General features: G+C 46.8%; 1 protein-coding gene across 1 annotated transcript; it reads right to left on the bottom strand.

Annotated features, from left to right (window-relative positions):
* Positions 1-17,842: 17,842 nt before the first annotated feature.
* Positions 17,843-19,756, bottom strand: LOC136654024 (vomeronasal type-2 receptor 26-like). Its single transcript, XM_066630886.1, has 2 exons — positions 19,598-19,756; positions 17,843-18,688 (listed from the first exon to the last, which is right to left on the bottom strand). Exons 1-2 carry the CDS (start codon positions 19,754-19,756, stop codon positions 17,843-17,845), a joined length of 1,005 nt encoding a protein of 334 aa, XP_066486983.1.
* Between the last annotated feature and the right edge of the window lie 1,024 nt (positions 19,757-20,780).

Here is a 20,780-nt window from a genome sequence, read left to right as displayed (position 1 = left end):
GATTCCAACTATGTGCTAAATGGACAGAGAAGAGTCTTCTGTCTTCACTTGTTGTAGCCCAGATTGTCTGCTCTCCTAGCAATCCTAGTGGCTGTACCTCTCTCTAGATTAGGGAACACACATACCTGTGGGATCCTGTAGATATTTAAGATGTGAGGCATCAGCTTCCAGTTTTGAGGAATGAGCCCCCCAATGATGACAATGAACTCCTTTTTCTTGCTACAGATGTAATTAAGGGGATGTCCCTGATGTGTGAAAAGGAGACGCATAGTTCCTAAACAGGATCCCCTGGCATTGTTATCATTTTCAATTGATAATATAATCAATGTCTTATTTGTCAAGAGGTTGACATCTTTCTCGATTTCGAACCTGGCAAACATCATGGCAAAGAGACGCTGAAAGTACTTTGGAATTATTCTGAAATGAGACAATCATGTAGTCTTAAGCTCTGGTTCATATTCCATATGGTGAATGGGAATGCTCCATGCTCTTTGCATGTGCTCTTTGCATGTGCTTACTTGTGCTTAAAATCAAGTTGATTGGCCCTCATGCCCCTCTGCTTTTATGAACTTTCCAGCTCCTGCTATGCCCAGTTACAGGCAAAGAATTTCCAGTAACATCTTTCAATAACCCAACAAGAAAGCGAGGTGGGAAATAATATAGCCCTATCACACTAGTTCCTTCTGAACAAAAGTCTGAAGGGATCTGGTCACCTGGCCTGCTGGATGTGTCCACTCATATTCCCATAGTTTATGGGTGGTTGAACAGGATGACAAGTTTCTTCTCCTGGAACAAGCCAATGAGGAAAGTGGAGCCTCAGTTCCCCAACTCCTGAGAAGGGAAGGCTGGCTTGAGAGGTAACGTGTTTTGTTTCTGTCACGGAACATCCCTTTGCTCGTACCTTGATGACCTTCAAGGGTAGAAAGAGACAAACAAATCCCCTTATATTGCAGGGATTGTTTCATTCAAAACTGGTTTTGTTTTATTTTGGGGTGCTCTAAGAGAATTTCCTGCTTACAGGCAGGGGTTTGGACTAGATGATCTATTAGGTCCTTTCCAACTCTAAGATTGTATTATTCTTTACTTTGCCACCATATGCATGTCTCCTCATTGTGTTCAATGCGGCTTAATTCCAGGTCAATGTGAATAGCCACGCAGCCCTAAGGCCTAATCCTATGGCACCTTCTGTTGATGGAGCAGGTGTTCCATCACTGGAATCCCTCTCCACTACAGAAGCAGTGACAGTGCATTCAATGGAGCCACCAGCGTGAATGGCTGGCAACCATGTGTGTGCACCACCAGAAACCTCAAGCTCTTCCTAGAGCATGCAGTGTGCACCTCCACCTTTTAGAGTGGCAGGAGATGGGATTGGACAGTCTGTGTCTCTAATCAAGTATCCATTTTGCCTCTATTGATTTATTTCCTTCTACATTTTAAACTCCTCCGGCTTTTAAGAAACCAGCTTTGTTGCTGACATAGATCTGAGTAGCTCCAAGCGACTGCATTCGACCCAGTCTGGGGGCTTAGCCTACTGGCACCACCACTGTCACTGAGGCTCACCCTCAACATGCCTCCCAGCCTGATCCTTCCTCAGAGCACCTACTCTCCTGACCCACCTGCTCTGGAATGGGATCTGCACTCCTTCCACGTTCAGGGGCCTCCAGCCATTTGTGCAGTCAGCACAAGGCGCGGATCACACTGGGCCAGTAGTCTTGGCAAATTAGCCTCATGATTCCTGCAACTCTTCAAACTCCTGTAGCAGATATAGATAGAGCACCTTCGGCAAGCCTGGCCAGTGACTCACTAAGCCTCTCTAGCTTCTTCGCACATTTGCAGCCAAGTTGATGACACAATTAGCACCTCCATCATGTTCTCCTTGACATGTCTGAGTCCAGGACTCTTGTCTAGGTTGGAATCATTTAAGGGGGAGGCCTGAGATCAGCCCCAAGCATTCAACAAATGATATGAACACGTGGTCAGTGTTTATGGGATTGCAGCCCTAGCAACTGTTTATGATTTTGCCGAGTTGCATGAGTGAGTAGTGAATACACTGCAGTGATTTTCAACCCCTGTGAGTGGCACATTGGTGTGCCATGCACGGTCTGCATGTGTGCCGTGGATGTTTGGGAGGGTCATTTATTAGGCCATTGGGTGATGTGAGCACTCTGACTGGCAGCTGGGTGTGCCTTGTTCAGGAACCCATGGTGAGTCTTTACAATTTTACACCCCTGTCAGTATGCCATGAGCTGAAAAAGATTGAAAATATCCGATACACTCTATTGCTTTGTATTTTGACTCCACATTTCTGCTACTGCATTATTATCCCCACAATAAATGCGATGCATTGTTACATAGTCAGCATTGTGTCCCATAGTTTTTGTGTGTCAGTCCACAAACTTGTGCCATTGACCACCATAATCAAACCTGCAGGCCTATTAGCTTTCCTCCATGTGTGGTCATGTTCCACATGTCTTTAAAAGCACACCCACTAGCAAAACCACTTTAGAGCACCGGCTGCAGCTCACATAACCAAAAGTTCTGTTCCTTCTTACAAACAAGCTTCTCTGCACAAGGATAATGATCAGGGCACATCGAAAGAGTTCTAGCCTAGTGTTAATAATAACAATAACAATAATAACAATAGCAATATTTATTTTGTGTCCATCTTGACCTTCCAGTTCTCTAGTTGCTGGGGTCTTTTTGCATATGTGAACTTGAACTTCATGCCACCACTACTGCTCCTATTGCCACCAGTCCCAAAGTATGTAATCCCGAGTAATTTTTCTACGTATGTTTCCAACACTGAGTTTAAATCCAAACCACAACCCAACTTACTTTCCTTCCAGGGAAGACACATCTGGAGCTTCTTTAAAAGAGAGATCTTTCTTGTCAACAAGTATGAAAGAGGAAAAGACACCAATAGTTACATCTGGAGACCGATAGCTGATCTTCTGTGAACCCACCCCCCTGTAGTGGCAGTTGTTGCTGACAATGTAAGGCAGCTGCAGCAGTAGCAGCAGCACTGTTGACCGTCTGAACAGCAGCATGTCTGAACCTCAGCCCCACAGCATTCAACCAATTTCCAGTGACTTCCACACACTGGGCAGTATGAACACAATCATTAGTCACGAGCAGAAATGACCGTGGAGGGGCTGAGCGAATCCCCACTGCCAAGTCCCTCCCTTGAAATCTTCATAGTCAAGCAGTAGATAACACAGCTGTCTACACAGAATATCCCAGAGCTACGTGGTGTAGCTGGCTTTTCCAAAGCTGAAGTGCATATTTTATCCTCAGCTCCCGAGTGGAGTCAGCTGTTGTTGTTATGAGTTTTGAAGGTGGCTTCAGATTATCCCTGGGACTTCTCTAATGGAAGGCAATGATTTAGATAATTGCCAGGCAGATGATCGCATTAAGAAACTTTTTCAGATGCCTGTAAGGCTGAAGGAGCTGTGCACATGTGTGTGTGAGTTTGTGTCAACAGCCCAACACATGTAGGACCCAGTGTTTGCTGATGGGTGCATGGATGGTGATCAACAGGTGGAGGAGTTTAACCGTCCAATCCAGAGTCCAGCACCCTGAGGAGCAGCAGCACTAAAATGGTGACCGCTGCATCGTGAGTGCACCAGGCAGCTGCTGGTGGCTCCTTGAGGGAAGGGGATACTCATTCCCTTCCCCCAGGTAGGAGAGCAGGTCCCAGAATGGGGCTACTCAAGTCTGCACCGGAGAAACGGCCAGCACAGAGTTGAAATGCCCCAGGAGGCCTGACGCAGAGTTCTGGACCCAGTGGAGCAGAACTCTGCCTGTCCCATCCCACTCCCTGCTACACTTTCAGGGATTCATGAGCACCATGAGTGGCTGCCATCTGCCCCCTGCCCATTTTGTTTGTCTGTCCCTCCCACCCCATTGCCTTTTGCACTCCGCTTCTTTTCTGGCTGTTCACTGGTAATTCAGCAATGGGCTTGGGACTAGCTGGTTGCTCTGCGAGGGCCTGGTCATAATTCTTAATCACCATCTAAATTGGTTTGTGATGGTGGTTATTTTGCCTACCCCAGACTGACTGTGGAGTGGGTTTTGGGTCTTGATATAGGTATTTAACGTCCTGGTCACTGGCGTTAGAAGTGCAGGGTGGGCAGGCAGAAGACATTCTGGGTGTCCAGTCTAAGTCAGCAAGGATGAGGGGTGAACCAGAACTGCTCCCATGATGCCTGACCGGCTCGAGGAGGCCGGCTGGCAAGCCCCTTGCCCAAACTGGTGGGCCTTGCAGGGGTGACCTGCAAGGCATAGCAGTTCTGCTGACTTACCCTCTTCGGGCAACATTGAGAGGCGGGCTTCATAACATTTGAGTTACGCCTGGAGTCGGGTGGATGCACTATGAGACCGGGGAACCAAGACGGCTAGGGCCATTTCCCCCGTTTAGGGACGGGTTTTTTGCCCTGTTGCAATATTTTGTATTCAATAAAGTGGCCCATTTTAATTCCATACCTGATTTCAGCTGTCTTTATTTGGGGAATGCGTGGTAATGTGAAATTAGATTCAGCCTGAAATGTCACATAGCACGATCCACCATTTAGCACAGCCAGGCCACTGCCACAAGTAGTAAGTGACCACAGCTACATGGTAGTGGCCTCCTGAACAGCCCTGGCACCAATACATTGGTACTGGGAGTGGGCTGGGGTGGGCAGAACAGAGAGTGGGAGGAACAAGGTGGAGACAGAGTCAGGGGGTATGTTTTTTGAGACCAGGAAAGGGGCAGTGTTGATTACAATAGCACCACTGATATCCTATCCCCCTTTCTGGCCTCAATCCACTTTTCCAGGTCCACTCAGGCTTGAGCAAGCAAAATTGATGGAACAGGTCAGAGGAGACCCATAATGTTAGCAGAGGCTTACCAGGCAAGGGAACAAATGGTCCCTTACGTAGAGGAGATCTCCAGGATTATCCCTCCCCTCCACCAGATGCAATAGGTGCTTTGGTGGTGCAGCTGGAGTAGTGGGGTGGGAATGTAGATAGGATTGGACTGTAAGTTATTTCACAATGAAATGAGACACAAAAGCTTCACCTTTCTTCAAATCAATCCAACATAGTCAAATTTCCTGACAAATTCAAACTCAGCAGTTTCTCAATTTTTTCTTTGTAATTCCTTTGTTGGAAAATAGTAGCTCTCAGGTCCACGGCTGAGGTCAGTGGAAGTGATGACACTGGACCTGTGCTGAATTATTTTCAACTTACCACAGTAGAGTAGAAATGAGCAAGTTCAATTGGATATTTTTTAATGAAAGTCATTTTGATTGTGCAGTTATTCACCTTTTTGATGCAGTCTGGCACTACATACCCACTGGCTGCTGCTTTTTTCTGCCGAGTGAATTAGGGATACAACACACCTAGTGCAGTCCGTGTAAACTGCCCTAGCAGCCTTGGCCAAAACCAGACAACACAACCAACAAAGCCATTTATTTTTTTCCACACTCAAACTCCTTAAGTGGTATTTATTCCAATTTTGCCATTATCCAGGCCCCTGCTGAACTCCAAGTTCCTTGCATGAGGTCTCTCTATATTTCACATTGGCTTTCATGGAGTGGTAGAAAATGCTACAGAAAACATGACTGTGTCTGTCAGCCTCTGGCCCTGTTAGCAAACGCTGTACTGCTTATTATCCTGATAGCTCCAGGAAAGAGGATAGTGAGCTACGATATTTTATTGTCTCTTGCAGACAGCTGTATTGTCTTGGAACTTAGTTTCCTTCATGGGCATTTAAATGTGCAGCTTTTTAGGTTGAGAAGATGCTGATGAACTCCCATGATGATACCAGCACTGGCAACGCTTCAAGCCCAAATGTGTTTTTTGAGAACAGGAAAGGCAGTACTGATGACAGTAGCCCCATTTTATCCTATCCCCCTTTCTGGCCTCAATCCACTTTTTCAGGTCCACTTACACTTGAGTGAGCAAACTTGATAGGTCAGAGTAGACCCATAATGTTTGCAAAGGCTTACCCCCATGCAAGAAAACGAATGTTCCCTTTCCTAGAGGAGACCTCCAGGATTATTTACCCCCCCCCCCCACAGGATGTAGTAGGTACTTTGATGGTGCAGCTGCATCAGTGGAATGGGAACATAGATAGAATGGGACTGTAAGTTATTTCACAATGAAATGAGACAGAAAAGCTTCACCTTTCTTCAAACCAAATCCACTGTGGTCAAAATTCCTGACAAATTCTAATTCAGCAGTTTCTCAATTTTTTCTTTTTAATTCCTTAGTTGGAAAACAGTGACTCTCAGGGCCACAGTCGAGGTCTGGGGAAGGGATGACACTGGACCTGTGCTGAATTATTTTCAACTTACCACTGTAGAGTAGAAATTAGCAATTCCAATAAGTGGTGTTGCTAGGGGGTGCAGGCGGTGCGGGTCGCACCGGGTGATGTGCACGGGGGGGTGATACACTAAAATTGCGGTGGTTAGGAGTAACCCCAACATATTATATACCATTGGATGTGGAATTTTGAGCAGAATGCAATGCAATAAACCAGAGTGAAATATCTCCTTTCTATCAAAAGTTATGACCAATAAACCAGATAACAAAAAATGCATGGATCTCTATGGAAAGTGAGTTGCATCGCATGTTTACTCGTGAGTATGCAAACCTGTCTTAGTCCGTTGGAAAGGGCAGGCTGAGAGGAATCCAAGGACACCAGAACAGTCCTGATTCAATGAATGCAGCCCCCAAAAATACCTGAAAAGGACGTCCTTCCCTCCAAGCAGATGAATGTATTGAGCCCTATGGAAAGCAAAACTAAGCCTCACTGTCGCGTTTACTCACAAGTAAGCAAACATGCCTTGGCTGGTATGGAAGATCGGGTGAAGGAGAGTGCAAGGCTACCAGAATGGTCCTGAGCCTATGCACCAGGAGCTAAACAAGTGCTCCAGAAGGCAGCTTCCCCTCTCCACTGAAAAGGATCCAAAAAACCAGAGGCTTCAGCTGATGAGGCTGGCTCTTGCTTATTTAATCATTTGTTTTACTTTAATTATTTGTAGTTATTTATTTTAATTTGCCTGATGATGTCACTTCCACCATGACATCACTTCTGCTGGGCCTTGGGACAGATTGTCATTCTAACAAGTGGGTCCCTGTGCTAAACATTTGAGAACTGCTGTAATAAGGTATTAGTAAATTGACACCCGGGGGTGTGGGGGTGTGACACCACTAGTGACTAAAATCGCAGTTTGGAGGAATAATACCATCATAGTATATCAATCAATGTGTAATTTCTTGCAGAATGCGTTCTATCTTTGTTCTATCTAAAGGTACAGCCAAAAAACCAGGAGTGATGGTACATCACCACGCCCACCACTGGGGGTGTTGCCCCGCCCACTGCATGGGGGGATGACACGCTGCCATCCCGCACCAGGTAACACAAACCTTAGTGATGCCACTGATTCCAATTGGATTTTTTTTTAAATGAAAGCCATTTTGATTGTGTAGATATTCATCTTTTTGATGCTGTCTGGCACTACAGTACCCATTGGCTGCTGCTTTTTTCTGCTGAGTGAATTAGGGATACAAAGCACCCAGTGCAGCCCATGTAAACTGCCCTGGCAGCCTTGGCCAAAACCAGACAACACAACCAACACATTCATTTAATTTTTTCCACACTCAAACTCCTTAAGTGGCATTTAATCCAATTTTGCCATTATCCAGGCCCCTGCTGAATCCCACATTCCTTGCCTAAGGTCTCTCCATATTCCACATTGGCTTTCATGGAGTGGTAGAAAATAGAGAAAACATGACTATCTGTCAGCCTCTGGCCCTGTTAGCAAATACTGTGCTGCTTATTATCGACTCCTGGTAGATCCAGGATATAGTGAACTATGATACATGATTGCCTCGTACAGGCAGCTGTATCATCTTGAAACTCAGTTTTCTCCTGGGCAGTTTCCTTCACAGGTGTGTGACGTCCATGGCTGGCAGAGACCCCGCCCCTTTGGGTGTGCCCAAGCACGGGGGGCTTACCCGGACGATGCGCGTCGGTCGTCGGCGAAAAGAAGACCGTGAGGCAGATATAGTGGATTTATACAGCCGGTTTACTCGTGTTAAGTTCTTCACACTCATGGGGCCTGTTACGTCACAGGCCCCTTTGTTTTACATAGACTGGTGGCGTCGGCGCATACCCGGCCCGTTCCCCACGTCGGCCTGACCCCTTGGGGCTTCAGGCCTGGCTCTCCCGCTGCTGTCTGTCGGCCAGGGGTATGGGTTCCCGAGAACTGCAGTACCTTGGCTGGGGGTCTGCTCAGCTGTCCTCAGGAGGGCCCCTTGTACCTCCGGTCTTGCCCCTCGAATCCCTGGCCTCCAATGGGGTTTGTTGAGAGGGGGTCCTGGCTGTTGTAGACTCGCCTCTCTGATTTCTACCCCAGGACCCCAGGCATGACTAGGGTCTGGAGGCTCCCAGCCCCTGGCCCTTCTCTCCAGGGCTGAGGTCTGCCGAGTTCCCTGAGGAGCCCCAGTTGTCTGGATGAGGCCGGGGTGGCTACCCCCTTTCGCCTTCTCTGGGATCCCTCTCCCGACTGGAGAGGAGCGACCTCTCCCTTCGCCTCCCAGCCTCCTTATGAAGCTCCCCTTGTTCTGCTCCAGCCCCGCCCTTTCCACCCACGTGCCTGCTGACTGCTCCCAGGAGGCAACAGGGCCTGCTCCCTGGGAAGGGACTTGGCTGGGGTCCCAGTCCTGATAGTAGTCCTGTTTTACTCCAGAGGAGGCCCTTACCCCTGAGGAGGACCCTGCTCCAGGTTGATTCCAAGCCACCTGGGCTGGGCCTAGGTGACAAGGTGTTTAAATGTTTTTTAGCTTTTTAGGTTGTGAAGATGTTGATGGGTTCCCATGAAGACACCAGCATTGGTAACCCTTCATGCCCAAATGGCAATGATGGCCATGACAGAGAAACCAAGGCCAATGAAGAAGCAAGAGACCCATGGAACTTGACTTGCCAGAGTGTTTTGGATTGGAGAGACCCATGGAACTTGACTTGCCAGACAGTCAGTGTTTTGGGACGACAATCAATTTTTAAAACCAGAAGCCAGTGGACATGGAGCAAAGTTCAACAGCACCAGAATGGGTGACATGTTGGAATTGTGCTTTAGAACTGAAAGATGAGACAATTGTTGATCCCCTTAGTGTGGCTCCCCAAGAATTAGAGACGGGTGCAGGACCCTTTTGGCCAAAACCAATGGTAAATATACACGCTTTACAATAAGTGCTTATGACATAGAAGGGTGGTGGGAAGTGTGCTTATAACCGGGGGGGGGGGTTTGTGAATATTTGTGCTTATGGTTTAACTATACATTTTTATAAGCAGAGGTTGGAGGAAATGGAGCGCAGGATGACAGCGCCAGAATGGGTGACATACTGGAGTCGTGCTTTAGAACTGGAAGGAGAAGAAGAAGCAAGCATCCTCCCACTTGTTGGGGACCACACAGCGGCTGGAAGCCGAGAATTAGAGGGGGATGCAGGGCCCGGTCGCCTCATTTCACCAGTAAATATATGGAGGTAGAAGTTTGGGGCAATGTATTGGGGCCTGCTATTCCATCGTGTATACTGTGTGTTGAGAACATTTTTCTTTGTCTAGACAGATGAGCTGGTTAGAAGTGTTCAAAATCTGTCTATTGGGGAGCTTCTAGGACAACCCTGCAAAGGCCTGTTCCTTGAATGACTTGTTGTGGCAAAAGGAGAAGAATCACCTGTAAATAAAAATGTTTTACAACAGACACTTGTGTCCATATGTGTGCCAGTCAACAACACGGCAGATCAAATTTTAAAGAACATATATTATTCACCAGGGTCAGTCAGGAGCTACGGAGGGGTGAACCTACTCTACCAGGAGGATAAAAAGCAAAGTAAATCACTGACCAGAAAACAAGTTAGCACATGGCTTTCAGAACACAATGCTTACACACTGCACAAATAGGCATGAGTCCATTTTAAAAGAAACAAAACTATTGTCTCGGGAGTGGATGCTCAATGGCAGGCAGATTTAGTGGACATGCAGCAGTTTTCTAAGTACAACAATGGTCACAAGTATATCTTAACGGTGGTGGACATACTGTCTAAATATGCATGGGCTAGGAGCCTAGAAGATAAAACAGGAAGGCAGGTTTCTGGGGCTTTTCAACATATCTTCAAACAGGGAAGAATACCTCGCAAGTTACAGACTGATTCTGGCAAAGAGTTCCTGAACAAGCCTGTAAGGGAGCTACTAAAAAAGCACAACGTCCACCACTTTGTTACCAACAATGAAGTCAAAGCCGCAGTTGTGGAGCATTTTAACAGGACTCTGAAAACAAGAATGTGGAGATTTTTTACAGCTACGAACACATTCAGATATATTGAAGTGCTTCCACAGCTTATAAGGTGTTATAACCATTCTTTCCACAGAACAATCAAGACACGGCCTGTGAATGTTAACAAATCCAACACACTATCTGTCTGGAGAACAGTTTATGGAGACAGGGTACACAGAAAAAAAAGCAGCTCCCTTGTTCAGAAAAGGAGATCACGTACGAGTCTCCAAGCTCAAGGGGGTTTTCGAAAAAGGTTATGAACAGAGTTTTACCACAAAGGTTTTCATAGTTGACCAAACCCACCACAAAGCAAAAAGGCCTGTATTCAGGTTAAAAGATTATGCAGGGGACCCAATTGTTGGGACATTCTACCCTGAAGAATTACAAAAGGTGAAGAACAAGGACCAGGTTTACAGGATTGAAAAAGTTCTAGCTACGAAGGGGCAGGGTAACAAAAAGCAACACTTGGTGAAATGGTTAGGCTGGCCTGTCAAATTCAACAATTTGGTTGCGGGTGCAGATCTGCGTGAACCTGCATAGGTGAGAAAATGGGGGGAAATGGATTTTATATCACTCTACCTAGCAATGCATGCTCTAAGGTATTTCCTCAGAACACCAGTGCATCTTTCACCACACAGCTGGCACAACCCCTGGAACTGCCGGGGGACTGGGAAGTTGGATTAGCAGAGATACAGTACCCGCACAGCTGGAATACAAACACAGGATGCAACATTTGAAATTTCTAATGGGGTGAGGAAGTGGGTGATTTTTCTACCAAGGGGCTATTACGCATCCATACCTGAGCTGCTGGATCACATGAACAACACCATGTGGGCCCATGAGGCCCCCCGGAAACGGTTCTGCACTATGACACCATGGCTAGGAAGGTCAGGCTTAAACCCCCTTTACTTACACATTTCTAGCAAATGGTGAGCTGGCCTATATATTAGGGCTGTTCCCTGGCAACCCCGTCAAGAGAGTACATTTCACCGCAGATATAACAGCAGGGTTTACCACTTTGTACATCTACTCAGATATTGTAGCACATCAGATCGTGGGAAACTATTATATTTGGCCCATAGTTGCCTGGCAATAGCTGGCAAGCATTTGGCACCCTATATAGGAGTTCCTTTGTAGGTTCAATATTACTTTATTGGCCCATGTTTTCACTGAAGTAGCCAGCAAGCACTCAGCAAAGTATAAGGGACTACATTAACAAGTGAAATAAGCCTTTACCGGCCCATATTTGCCTGGCAGCAGCCAGCGAGCATTCAGAACCCTCTCTGGGGCTACATTTGCAGATGCATTTATTTGCCCATGTTTGTCCGGCAGTAGCTGGTGGGCATTCAGCACCCTATCTGGGGCTACATTTACAAGGGAAGTAGGCCCTTTAGTGGCCAATGGTTGCCTGGCAGTAGCTGGTGGGCATTCAGCACCATATATTGGTCTATATTTGTAAATGAAGAAGGCCTTTATTAGTCCTTGCTTGCATGGCAGTAACCACCAAGCTTTCAGCACCCTATTTGCAAGTGAAGTAGGCTTTACTGCCCATAGTTGCCTGGCAATAGCCAGCAAGTATTCAGCACCCTATATGGGTCTACATTTGTAAATGAAGAAGGCCTTTATTGGTCCAGGGTTGCAAGGCAGTAGCCAGCAAGCTTTCAGCACCCTATTTGGGACTATGTTTGCAAGTGAAGTAGGCTTTACTGGCCCCTAGTTGCCTGGCAATAGGCAGCAAGTATTCAGCACCCTATATTGGACTACATTTGTAAGTGAAGTAGGCATTTACTAGCATATAGTTGCCCGGCAGTAGCCGGCGAGCATTCAGCACCCTATATGGGGCTATGTTTGCAAGTGAAAATAGTATTTATTGGCCAATGTTTGCCAGGCAGTGGCTGGCGGACATTCAGTACCCTAGATGCGGCAAAATTTGCAAGTAAAATAGGTCTTCATTCCGTGTTTGCCTGGCGGTAACCAGAGAGTTTCATTCCCCTATATGGGGCTATACTTACAAGTGATGTCCTTTAGTTGCCAATGGTTTCCAGGAAGTAGCTGGTGGGCATTTAGCACTCTTTGTAGGAATAGGTTTTTGTGAGTGAAAGAGGACTTCATTGGCCCCTGGTTACCTGGCAGTGGCTGGCAAGCATTCAGCACACTGTATGGGCTACATCTGCAAGTGAAGTAGGCCTTCATTGACCAGTGTTTGCCTTGCAGTGGCTGGTTGGTATTCAGCACCCTACATGGGTGGGCTGCATTCATTCAGAATTGGGGCAGCATCTGTTGCAGCAGTATTAGTCTTTCACCAGTAGATATTAATGCATCGGCCAGTGGAGGTTGGTCGCTTATAAGTTCTACCTAAGTAAGTACTAGGCCAATAGGCTATGTGCTGGCCTGGCCTGTGGCTGAACGGTACCTGGTGTGATAGGTACCACTGAGTGAGTGTTTGGGTGCCCGGTGTGATGGGCGTCCCATGTGGGGGCCATGGCTGCGGCCTAGTCAGGGACTGGTGTGATAGATCCTAGTTCTTTTGCCCAGTGTGATGGACACTTAAGGTGTACTGTTACAGGTCTTGGGTTACAGATTCAGGTTACTTACACTCCTTTCTGTATTTTCAAGTCGTTGCTGAGTGTTCTCCACCTGTGTCCGCATCATTATTATGTTCTTATTGGACACTCCATTGTATTTTGGGCGAGGAAGAGGGCAGCAGCCTTGGAATTTGGCACCCAGCTCGACTTGGGCGACATGGCGGAGATGTAGTGGGCTTCCAAGAGATGTATGCTCTGGGGCCAGCTACTCCCTTTTCTGTGTGAACTTTCTGGATTCCAGGACGCCCGCTCAGGTACTGTTAATACACTTTAGTGAGAATGACCTGCGCCAGAGGATCTCGTTTTCCTTCAGGCTACTGGTCTGTAGGGATCTTACTCTGACTCACAGCTGGCTATCAGGAATTGTCATAATCTGGTCAGACAAGCTTCCCAGAAGGGTCTGGCTTGGGGCTGTCAACCCTCTTGAAGTTGACATCTCCAGGCACAAGATCAATGCATACCTGAGGTGGGTTATGTCCAGACAAGGTGGAACTGCATCTTCCACCCTGAGATCATATTCTCACAGGGTACATCTATCTATGACTGGGGCCAATATTTTTCTGTTTCACCTGCAGCAGGGTCTGTGGAGCCTGTTGGGTTTTTACTTGGGGTGGTGGGGCTTAAGCGCTAGGTTACCTCCCCCCCCCCATGTGGCAGGTGGCGTGCTGGCTGGGTAGCCAGGAGTGGGGGTCAGCGTACATGCTGAGGTTAGCAAGGCCAAGGGGTAAGCCAGAACTGCTCTGACAACATTTGCCCCAGTTGATGGCTGGCTGGTGTGGTTCGAGCAAAGGCTTACACAAGGTTTTCCGGTGTGGGTCTGTGCTGGCTGGCTGCCTTGACCCTTTGGGGTTGGCCTTGATAGGATAACTCAGTCCTCGATTGAGTGACACCTTGAGCCAGGATGTGACATCCTATTGGGGTCAGGGGAAGGTAGAAGGCCAGTGCCATTTCCCCCAAGCTATTAGATGCCAGCAAACTGGGGGACTTCAGATAAATTTCTCCCTGCTGCAGGTTTGTTGTTTATTAATAAAGTTTAAATCATTCCAAGCCTGTGTCTCGTGTGCTTCTTTCAGGGGTGCCAGTGTAAAACACTGATCAGACTGGTGACTGCTTATGACATCCTAGATTATTTTCCAACTATGATGAAGACACAACTTATCCGTAGGATTACATAGAGACGGAGAGGGGGGAGGTGTGTGACGAACTGGGAACATTAGTTAGTGCTGCAGATGTTTGTGTCTTACCAGCTGCTCTCTAGTATTTAGGTTAAGTCTCAGTACAATAATATAACACTTGGGGAGAAAAATGCATCCTAGTAGCCCAGCACTGGAAGCCAAGATGGAAAAGATATCCACTGCCACCATATATTTCCCCCTGGTGCTCAGAATATGCTGGGACAAAGGACACCCAAACACTGCAAAAGACCAACATGCTGAAGGTGATCAACTTGGCCAGATTCCACTGGCATAGATCAGAATAGCCCCGTAAAGGGTGGCTGGTGCGTGACATGGGGTAAGGGGATAGATATTTGTTTTCTCCAAGTTGCACCACAGCCACCTCCTCACCTGCACTGGATACAGCACAGGCCAGTTGGCCTGTCTGCTCCAGCACAGGTTAGGACTGGGCTGCCTGGGCTTTGTGATATGGTTCTCAGGAAAGGATTACCAATGATCTAATTCAGTTATCTGCAAATGCAAGTGTCAGAACCTCAATTACTTCCTCCCCCCCCCCCCCGAAAAGCAGTTTATACAGGTGAGATTTAGGAGCAGAGCAACAAGAAGGGGTTGGGGGTGTTTGCTAAAACCTTTCTGTGCACATTGCTGCCAGTGGTTCTCCTGCTTTTCATGGCTCATTTATAACAGAGATGGAGATATGCAAGAGGAAAACACCTGCTTTGCAAGTGCTTCCCAACCCCAGAGGTCTCTTCCCATTAAACTGATGGCCCCAATCCTAAGCGTGCAGAGCACCAGTGCAGCAGCTGGTGCTGGGTGTTGCAAACCTAGTGCCACAAACATTCTCTTACACTGAGGAAACCTCCAGCCTGCTCAAACCCAGCACTGGGTACAGTGTGGGCTGTGCGTCCTGAAGCTATGGATGATCGCAAGTACCTGTGGAATTTTGTAGATACTTAAGATGTGAGGTCTCTTCCCACTAAACTGATGGCCCAATCCTAAGCGTGCAGAGCACCAGTGCAGCAGCAAATATTTTTCTGGAGGAGCCTCAGTCTCAGTGTTTGGTGAAAATTTTCTCCATTGTCGTCATCTGGTATGAAAAGGCCAATCCAATTCCATCCAAAATGATTAAGCAATTGAACAATTCCAGCATACTGAAGGCTTTTGTTTGGAATCATCCGGGTGAAAAGGGGGAACTGAATTTTATCACTCAACATGGGGTCAAAAGCGCCATAGCTCAGCTTGGGGAGACAAATATTTTTAAAGTGAGAAATGTATTCCTTCGTTATTAAACAGTGTATTTCTTCTTACATTCATAGAAAACACTACTCCAACAGATGTACCCTTCAAAAACTTGCCATTGGAGCAGAGAGCAGTGATACACACATAAAATTATACCATGGAGTGAATGCTAAGCAACTATGAGAGGAGTTGCATGGACTCATGTCTGACTCATGGCTTAAAGTACAGTGGGCTCATGCTCTGTACATGAGGTGAAGCAAACCGTACTAGAATTATAAGGCCATGGCCCTGTCATTCCAAGAAGCCCACAGAATTTGTAATGATAGCAGCTTCTGCTGAGTAGTCCTGTCAACTTCCACACTTGGAGGGGGTACAGGTAGGGTACTGGAAGCAGATCTCCGCTTCTCTGCATTGAAAGTGCACACCTGTGAAGAAACATGCCTATGAAGACACATACCTGTGGGATTTTGTAGGCATTCAAGATGTTGGCCTTCTGCACGGAGTTTTGAGAAGTGAGCCCACCAATCGCAGCCATTAACTTCTTCCCCCTGACACAGTTGTAATTGGAAAGTTTCACTTTGCTGAAGAGGAGTTCCAGGGTGTTCCAAGAGGTTCTTCTTGCATTAAAAGAATTGTCCAACATCTGGTGTCCTAGCGTGGCATTGGGCATCGGCTTGGCATTCTTGTTGATCTCATTGATGGCAAAGAGAAATGCAAGGGCATGCTGGTAGTATTTAGGCACGAACCTGCAGTGTGGGGTTTTTTAAATGTAGTCTTACTCCATGTATTAGATGAACAAGTTCACTTTCTCTACATACCCTGATCTCATTGAGGTGCTCTTTGCTGGAGATTGCTGGCTATTTCAGAATCCCATGTTCTGACATTCTGCTGTCCAGCTTGCTACCCACACAGAGTGCTGGAGTGTGTTCTGGGACATTAACACTCTCCACAAAACACTGAGAGTCTCAAGACTTGTTTTCAAAAGATGGGGAAAGGTTTCATTTTTCCACCAAGTTGTGGTTTACTTTATGAATTGCCTGCACACCTCCAATAAATCACAGAAGACAAGGCCCTTATAGGATGGTAGAGCCACAGTTTATTAAATAATGCATATATCCGTTTCAAGCATGGCCTGCAGTGGACATTACTTCCTATCACATATAAATTCCCATTTAGTCCTCCAGTGCTATGCTGGAGGAGAGAGCCAGCTGCTGTCTTTTCTCCTCTTTTAAGCTATCCCATCCTGACTCCATGCTTAATTCCATCAAATGTCAGTAATGCTTTCTCAATAACATCAGAAAAGGGGGTTGAGGAAGCTCAGAGGTAAGTCCCATTATAGTCAACAAGGCTTTCTCTTAGGTAAGTGTCAACAGGATTGCAGCCTATATCTCATAACACACACACACCACTTGAAGACCAACAAATCTGTTGAAGTGCAAACATTTCTGTGTCGCTGTATTTTGAAGCTACCAGCTGCCTGTCCTTATTTCAGGAGACCCTTTGCAAACTCCCCACCCTGGAGCATCTCCTGCCCGGCTGGGCCCATGAAAGTCCCCCTGCCATTACCACCCGAAGGCACTCTCCGGGATCAGCAGTGGCCTCTTTCGAGGCACCCAGGCCTTTAGTACCTACCCAGCAATACTGATTCAAGACACACATGCCAGGCTCATTACAATTACGTACACTGAAATTATCTTTTAATGGAAATTCTCTTCTAAATCACGTTTAATTGAAAGAAAGATGGACTTTATATCAGGATCATGATTCTTCCAGTGTCATTTTAGCAGTGTGAAAGAGCTGCCTGTGCATCACAAAAACCCTGCGTGAAACTGAACGAAAGGAGATGCCACTGAAGGCAAAGGGAGCTGTTTGGCCCTGTCACACCCAGAAGGCTCACTCCCATTGGCTGAAATGGCTGTCCATTGACCAGGTTGAAGAGCACTGTAGCCAAACAGGGCTAAAGGGAGGCAGCCTGGTGGCAAAGGGATGGGATGCCAGTGGTTGCAGCAGCATGGCCAGGATCCTCTGCTTGGTAGCAGCCCCCCACTTGTGCTGTGCTGCTTGGCTTCCTTGGCTGGGTTATGCCCCGGCACGTCTTGTGCTGTTCCCACCAAGTTCCTGTCAGTGTGCGAAAGACTCAGATTTTTGGAACATTCTGGATTTTGGAATTCCATGTAAGGGGTAATCAACCTCTCTCTCTCTCTCTCTCTCTCTCTCTCTCTCTCTCTCTCTCTCTCTCTCTCTCTCTCTCTGTGTGTGTGTGTGTGTGTGTGTATGTGTGTGTGTTTGCTTGTGTGTGCATACACATTCTTTTTCATCAAGTGAAGAGCAGGGCTCTGCTGGAACAATAGTTGGGCAAAAAAATGACATATGAGGAACCTTTTCTAATGTACTAAATGCATGCATGTTCCAAAGTGTTTTACAAACATCAAAGTAGTTGGACTTAACAATTTTTTTAAAAGACAAACCATAAAAGTGAGGGGGGAAATAATGAGACAAGTAAGAAGAAAGAGAAGTTCAGTCAGGTAGCAAAATCCTTTTTCCTTACTAGCTGTTCCCTGGTATTTAGTTCAGGCCTCAGTACAATAATGTAGACTTTAGGGATGAAGATGCAACCCAACAATCCAGCACTGGAGGCCAAGATGGAGAAGATCTCCACGGCCACCATATATTTTCCCTTGGTGCTCAAGTAGGCCGGGATAAATGATACCCAGACACTGCAAAACACCAGCATGCTGAAGGTGATCAGCTTGGCTTCATTGAAAGTATCTGGCAGTTTTCTGGCAAAGAAAGCCATGGCAAAGCTGATGATGGCCAGAAAGCCCATGTAGCCAAGCACAATGTAGAACATGGTGGGTGCACCTTCGTTGCATTGCACTATGATCTGAGTGGGCTGAGAACGCATGTCTGATTCTGGGAAGGGGGGAGACATGGTCAGCCACACTGCACAGATGCCACTCTGAGTCAGAGAAGAGAGTATGATGACCAACACTGCCAGCCTTTTCCCGACCCATTTCCTCATCCTGTTTCCTGGCTTGGTGGCCATGAAGGCCACCACCACAGTGAGGGTTTTGGCCAAAACACAGGAAACAGCAGTGGAGAAGATGATGCCAAACAGGGTTTGACGGAGAAGGCAGGTCACCCTCCCAGGCTGGCCAATGAACAGAAAGGAGCAGAGGAAGCAAAGCAGCAGAGAGCAGAGGAGGGCACAGGTGATGCTCCAGTTGTTGGCCTTGGCTATGGGAGTATCGTGGTGTTGAATGAAGACCCACATCACTATTCCAGTGACTGCAGAAAAGAAGAGAGCCAAGGAAATCAGTGTAATTCCCAAGGGCTCTTGTCTCGACAAGTAAGTTATTCTTTTAGGGATGCACTGATCCTGTTTCCTGTTTGGGTGGTGATCTTCTGGGCACTTGTGGCATTCTTCTGCATCTGGAAATAACAAGCAAATTCATGCAAATATAGTACAGGAGAACTTGCATACAGTTTGTGATTTTATTTAGTTACAGTTCCACATACCGTTATTTAAATATTGTCATATTCTGCTCTATGGATTATAGCAAGCCTTTCATCACCAGGATTGGGCTGTCACATGAAGCCACTTACAATGGTGGAAGGCACATCCACTGTTGGAAAATGGCGGCCAACAGAGCAGGCAGCACTCCATTGGTGGCCATTTTTATGAGCGCTGCGTCATGAGGCAGCAGTGCTGCAGCTCAGCCAAACAGACCCTGCAGAACCTAGTAAGGTGTTCAGTGGGGGCAGGTGATGGATAGGAGGGTGGGTGGGGAGAGGTGGTTAGTTGCAAAACTGGGTGAAGAGGGGGAGGAACAGGGGCGTGGAGGCAGCAGCAGTTAATGTCACTTTGTATTCTTTTACTTACCTGTCTGGATCGAGATGCTATCTTCAGAGCACTGAGCGCAGTCATAGCAACACACCTGGGCACCCTGACGAACAATCCTGCTGTGTCCAGGAGGACAACTGTCAACACATGTGGACTGTGGAAGCGTCTATCAACAGGTAGAAAAGCATCACATTGAGAACCTGAAACCAGCCATTTCTTCCTGTGTTCTGTCATGTTGAGTTCAACCTATTTACCCACGGAGGTTCTAAGAGGGATTGAAAGAGTCTCTGTGACACTCAAAATACCATGGTGCAACAGGGCCTGAAACAACAATAGCACCGAGAATGAAGTGTTCTGGGTCAGAGCACACCCTTCCTCTGATCTTTTTCTGCTCTGGATTCTACAATTCAGGAAGATAATAGAAATCCTCACTTGGTTGTACTTGTGATTCCACACTATGGCACTTCTGTTGATGGTGAACTCTTTTCCTGCAGGAGCCCAGGGGTCCATCCGTCCAACACGGATTCTATGAAAGGACTTATTGGGATATGTGACTGTGTTCATGATATCATATGGAGCTGCCAAATCCATGTTTTCATCAAAGAATATTTCTTCCCCGACACTATTGTTGAAGTGAACATTTTTCAGAAAGGAGTGAAGCTAGCTTGGAAGTGAGAAAAATGTGAATGAGCTGCTTTCAGTGGTCAAAACTTAGTGCAACTTCCCTGAAACTCTTGGATTTGTTACATTCGCGCATAAGTTAATGGCCCTATCCCCAGGGCCACAGCACTAGTCTTAAGTGTGCGGCCCTGGCAGCAGCCATCACAAACCTTCTGTAAAGTGATGGAATGTTTATAGTTATTAGATGCAATTTGAGGTACATTTGCCTGGAAGTAACCCCATCTGAACTCAGTCTAACTTTCCTGTACGTGTAGGCATGCATAAGAATGCCCTGAAAATCAGTGATCGGACTGTGGGGGAAATGCACCCCGTCCTGGATGACATTAATAAGCACACTCCCTAACTCCCACCAATTACATCCAAATTATGGCCCACCCTGTAGTCTTCTTAGAATTGACTAATTAGAGAAGACTAATTAAGGCCCAAATCCCAACCAACTTTCCAGCACTGACATGGCTGAGCTAGTGGGGCATATGCTGCAGTTGGGGCCAGTCATGGAGGCATCCTCAAGGTAAGGGAATACTTGTTCCCTTACCTCGGAGCTGCGTCGCCCTTATCTCGGTCCTGGAAAGTTGGTTAGGACTGCACCCGAAAGGGGACTGCACAAAACCTAAGATGATTTTGCCAGTCTTAGTTAAATGATTGAGAAAACACTTCCATTTTTCCCATATGTGAAACCAGCAGGAAAGAGAGAGGGTGCTGGTAATATCTGCAGTAGGGCAAGGTACTCTTGCCAATTACAGATTGAGCCTCATTATTTGTGTGGGTTCTGTTCCAAGCACTCACATAGAAGGTAAAAAATACACTATAGCAAATCAATGCAAAAAACCAAGTTTCTTTGCTCTGGTGATTTAAAAACAACCTTGCTGACCTTTGTGATGTAAGATAAGAGTCACTAAGAAGACAATCCATCAATCAGTCGTCCTGCAAGGGC

This window comes from Tiliqua scincoides, chromosome 5 (assembly GCF_035046505.1).
Source record: "Tiliqua scincoides isolate rTilSci1 chromosome 5, rTilSci1.hap2, whole genome shotgun sequence".
Taxonomy (NCBI): domain Eukaryota; kingdom Metazoa; phylum Chordata; class Lepidosauria; order Squamata; family Scincidae; genus Tiliqua; species Tiliqua scincoides.
The sequence above is the reverse complement of the archived record's forward strand: the minus strand, read 5'-3'. Positions and strand labels throughout refer to the sequence as shown.

What these genes read in the sequence shown, in the direction of transcription:
- LOC136654024 (XM_066630886.1), bottom strand. Translation starts at nt 19,756, where the DNA reads ATGGATTTGGCAGCTCCATATGATATCATGAACACAGTCACATATCCC. An exon ending in GGAATCACAAGTACAACCAA is followed by an intron (nt 18,689 to 19,597) that starts GTGAGGATTTCT and finishes GATCAGTGCATC; the next exon opens with CCTAAAAGAATAACTTACTT.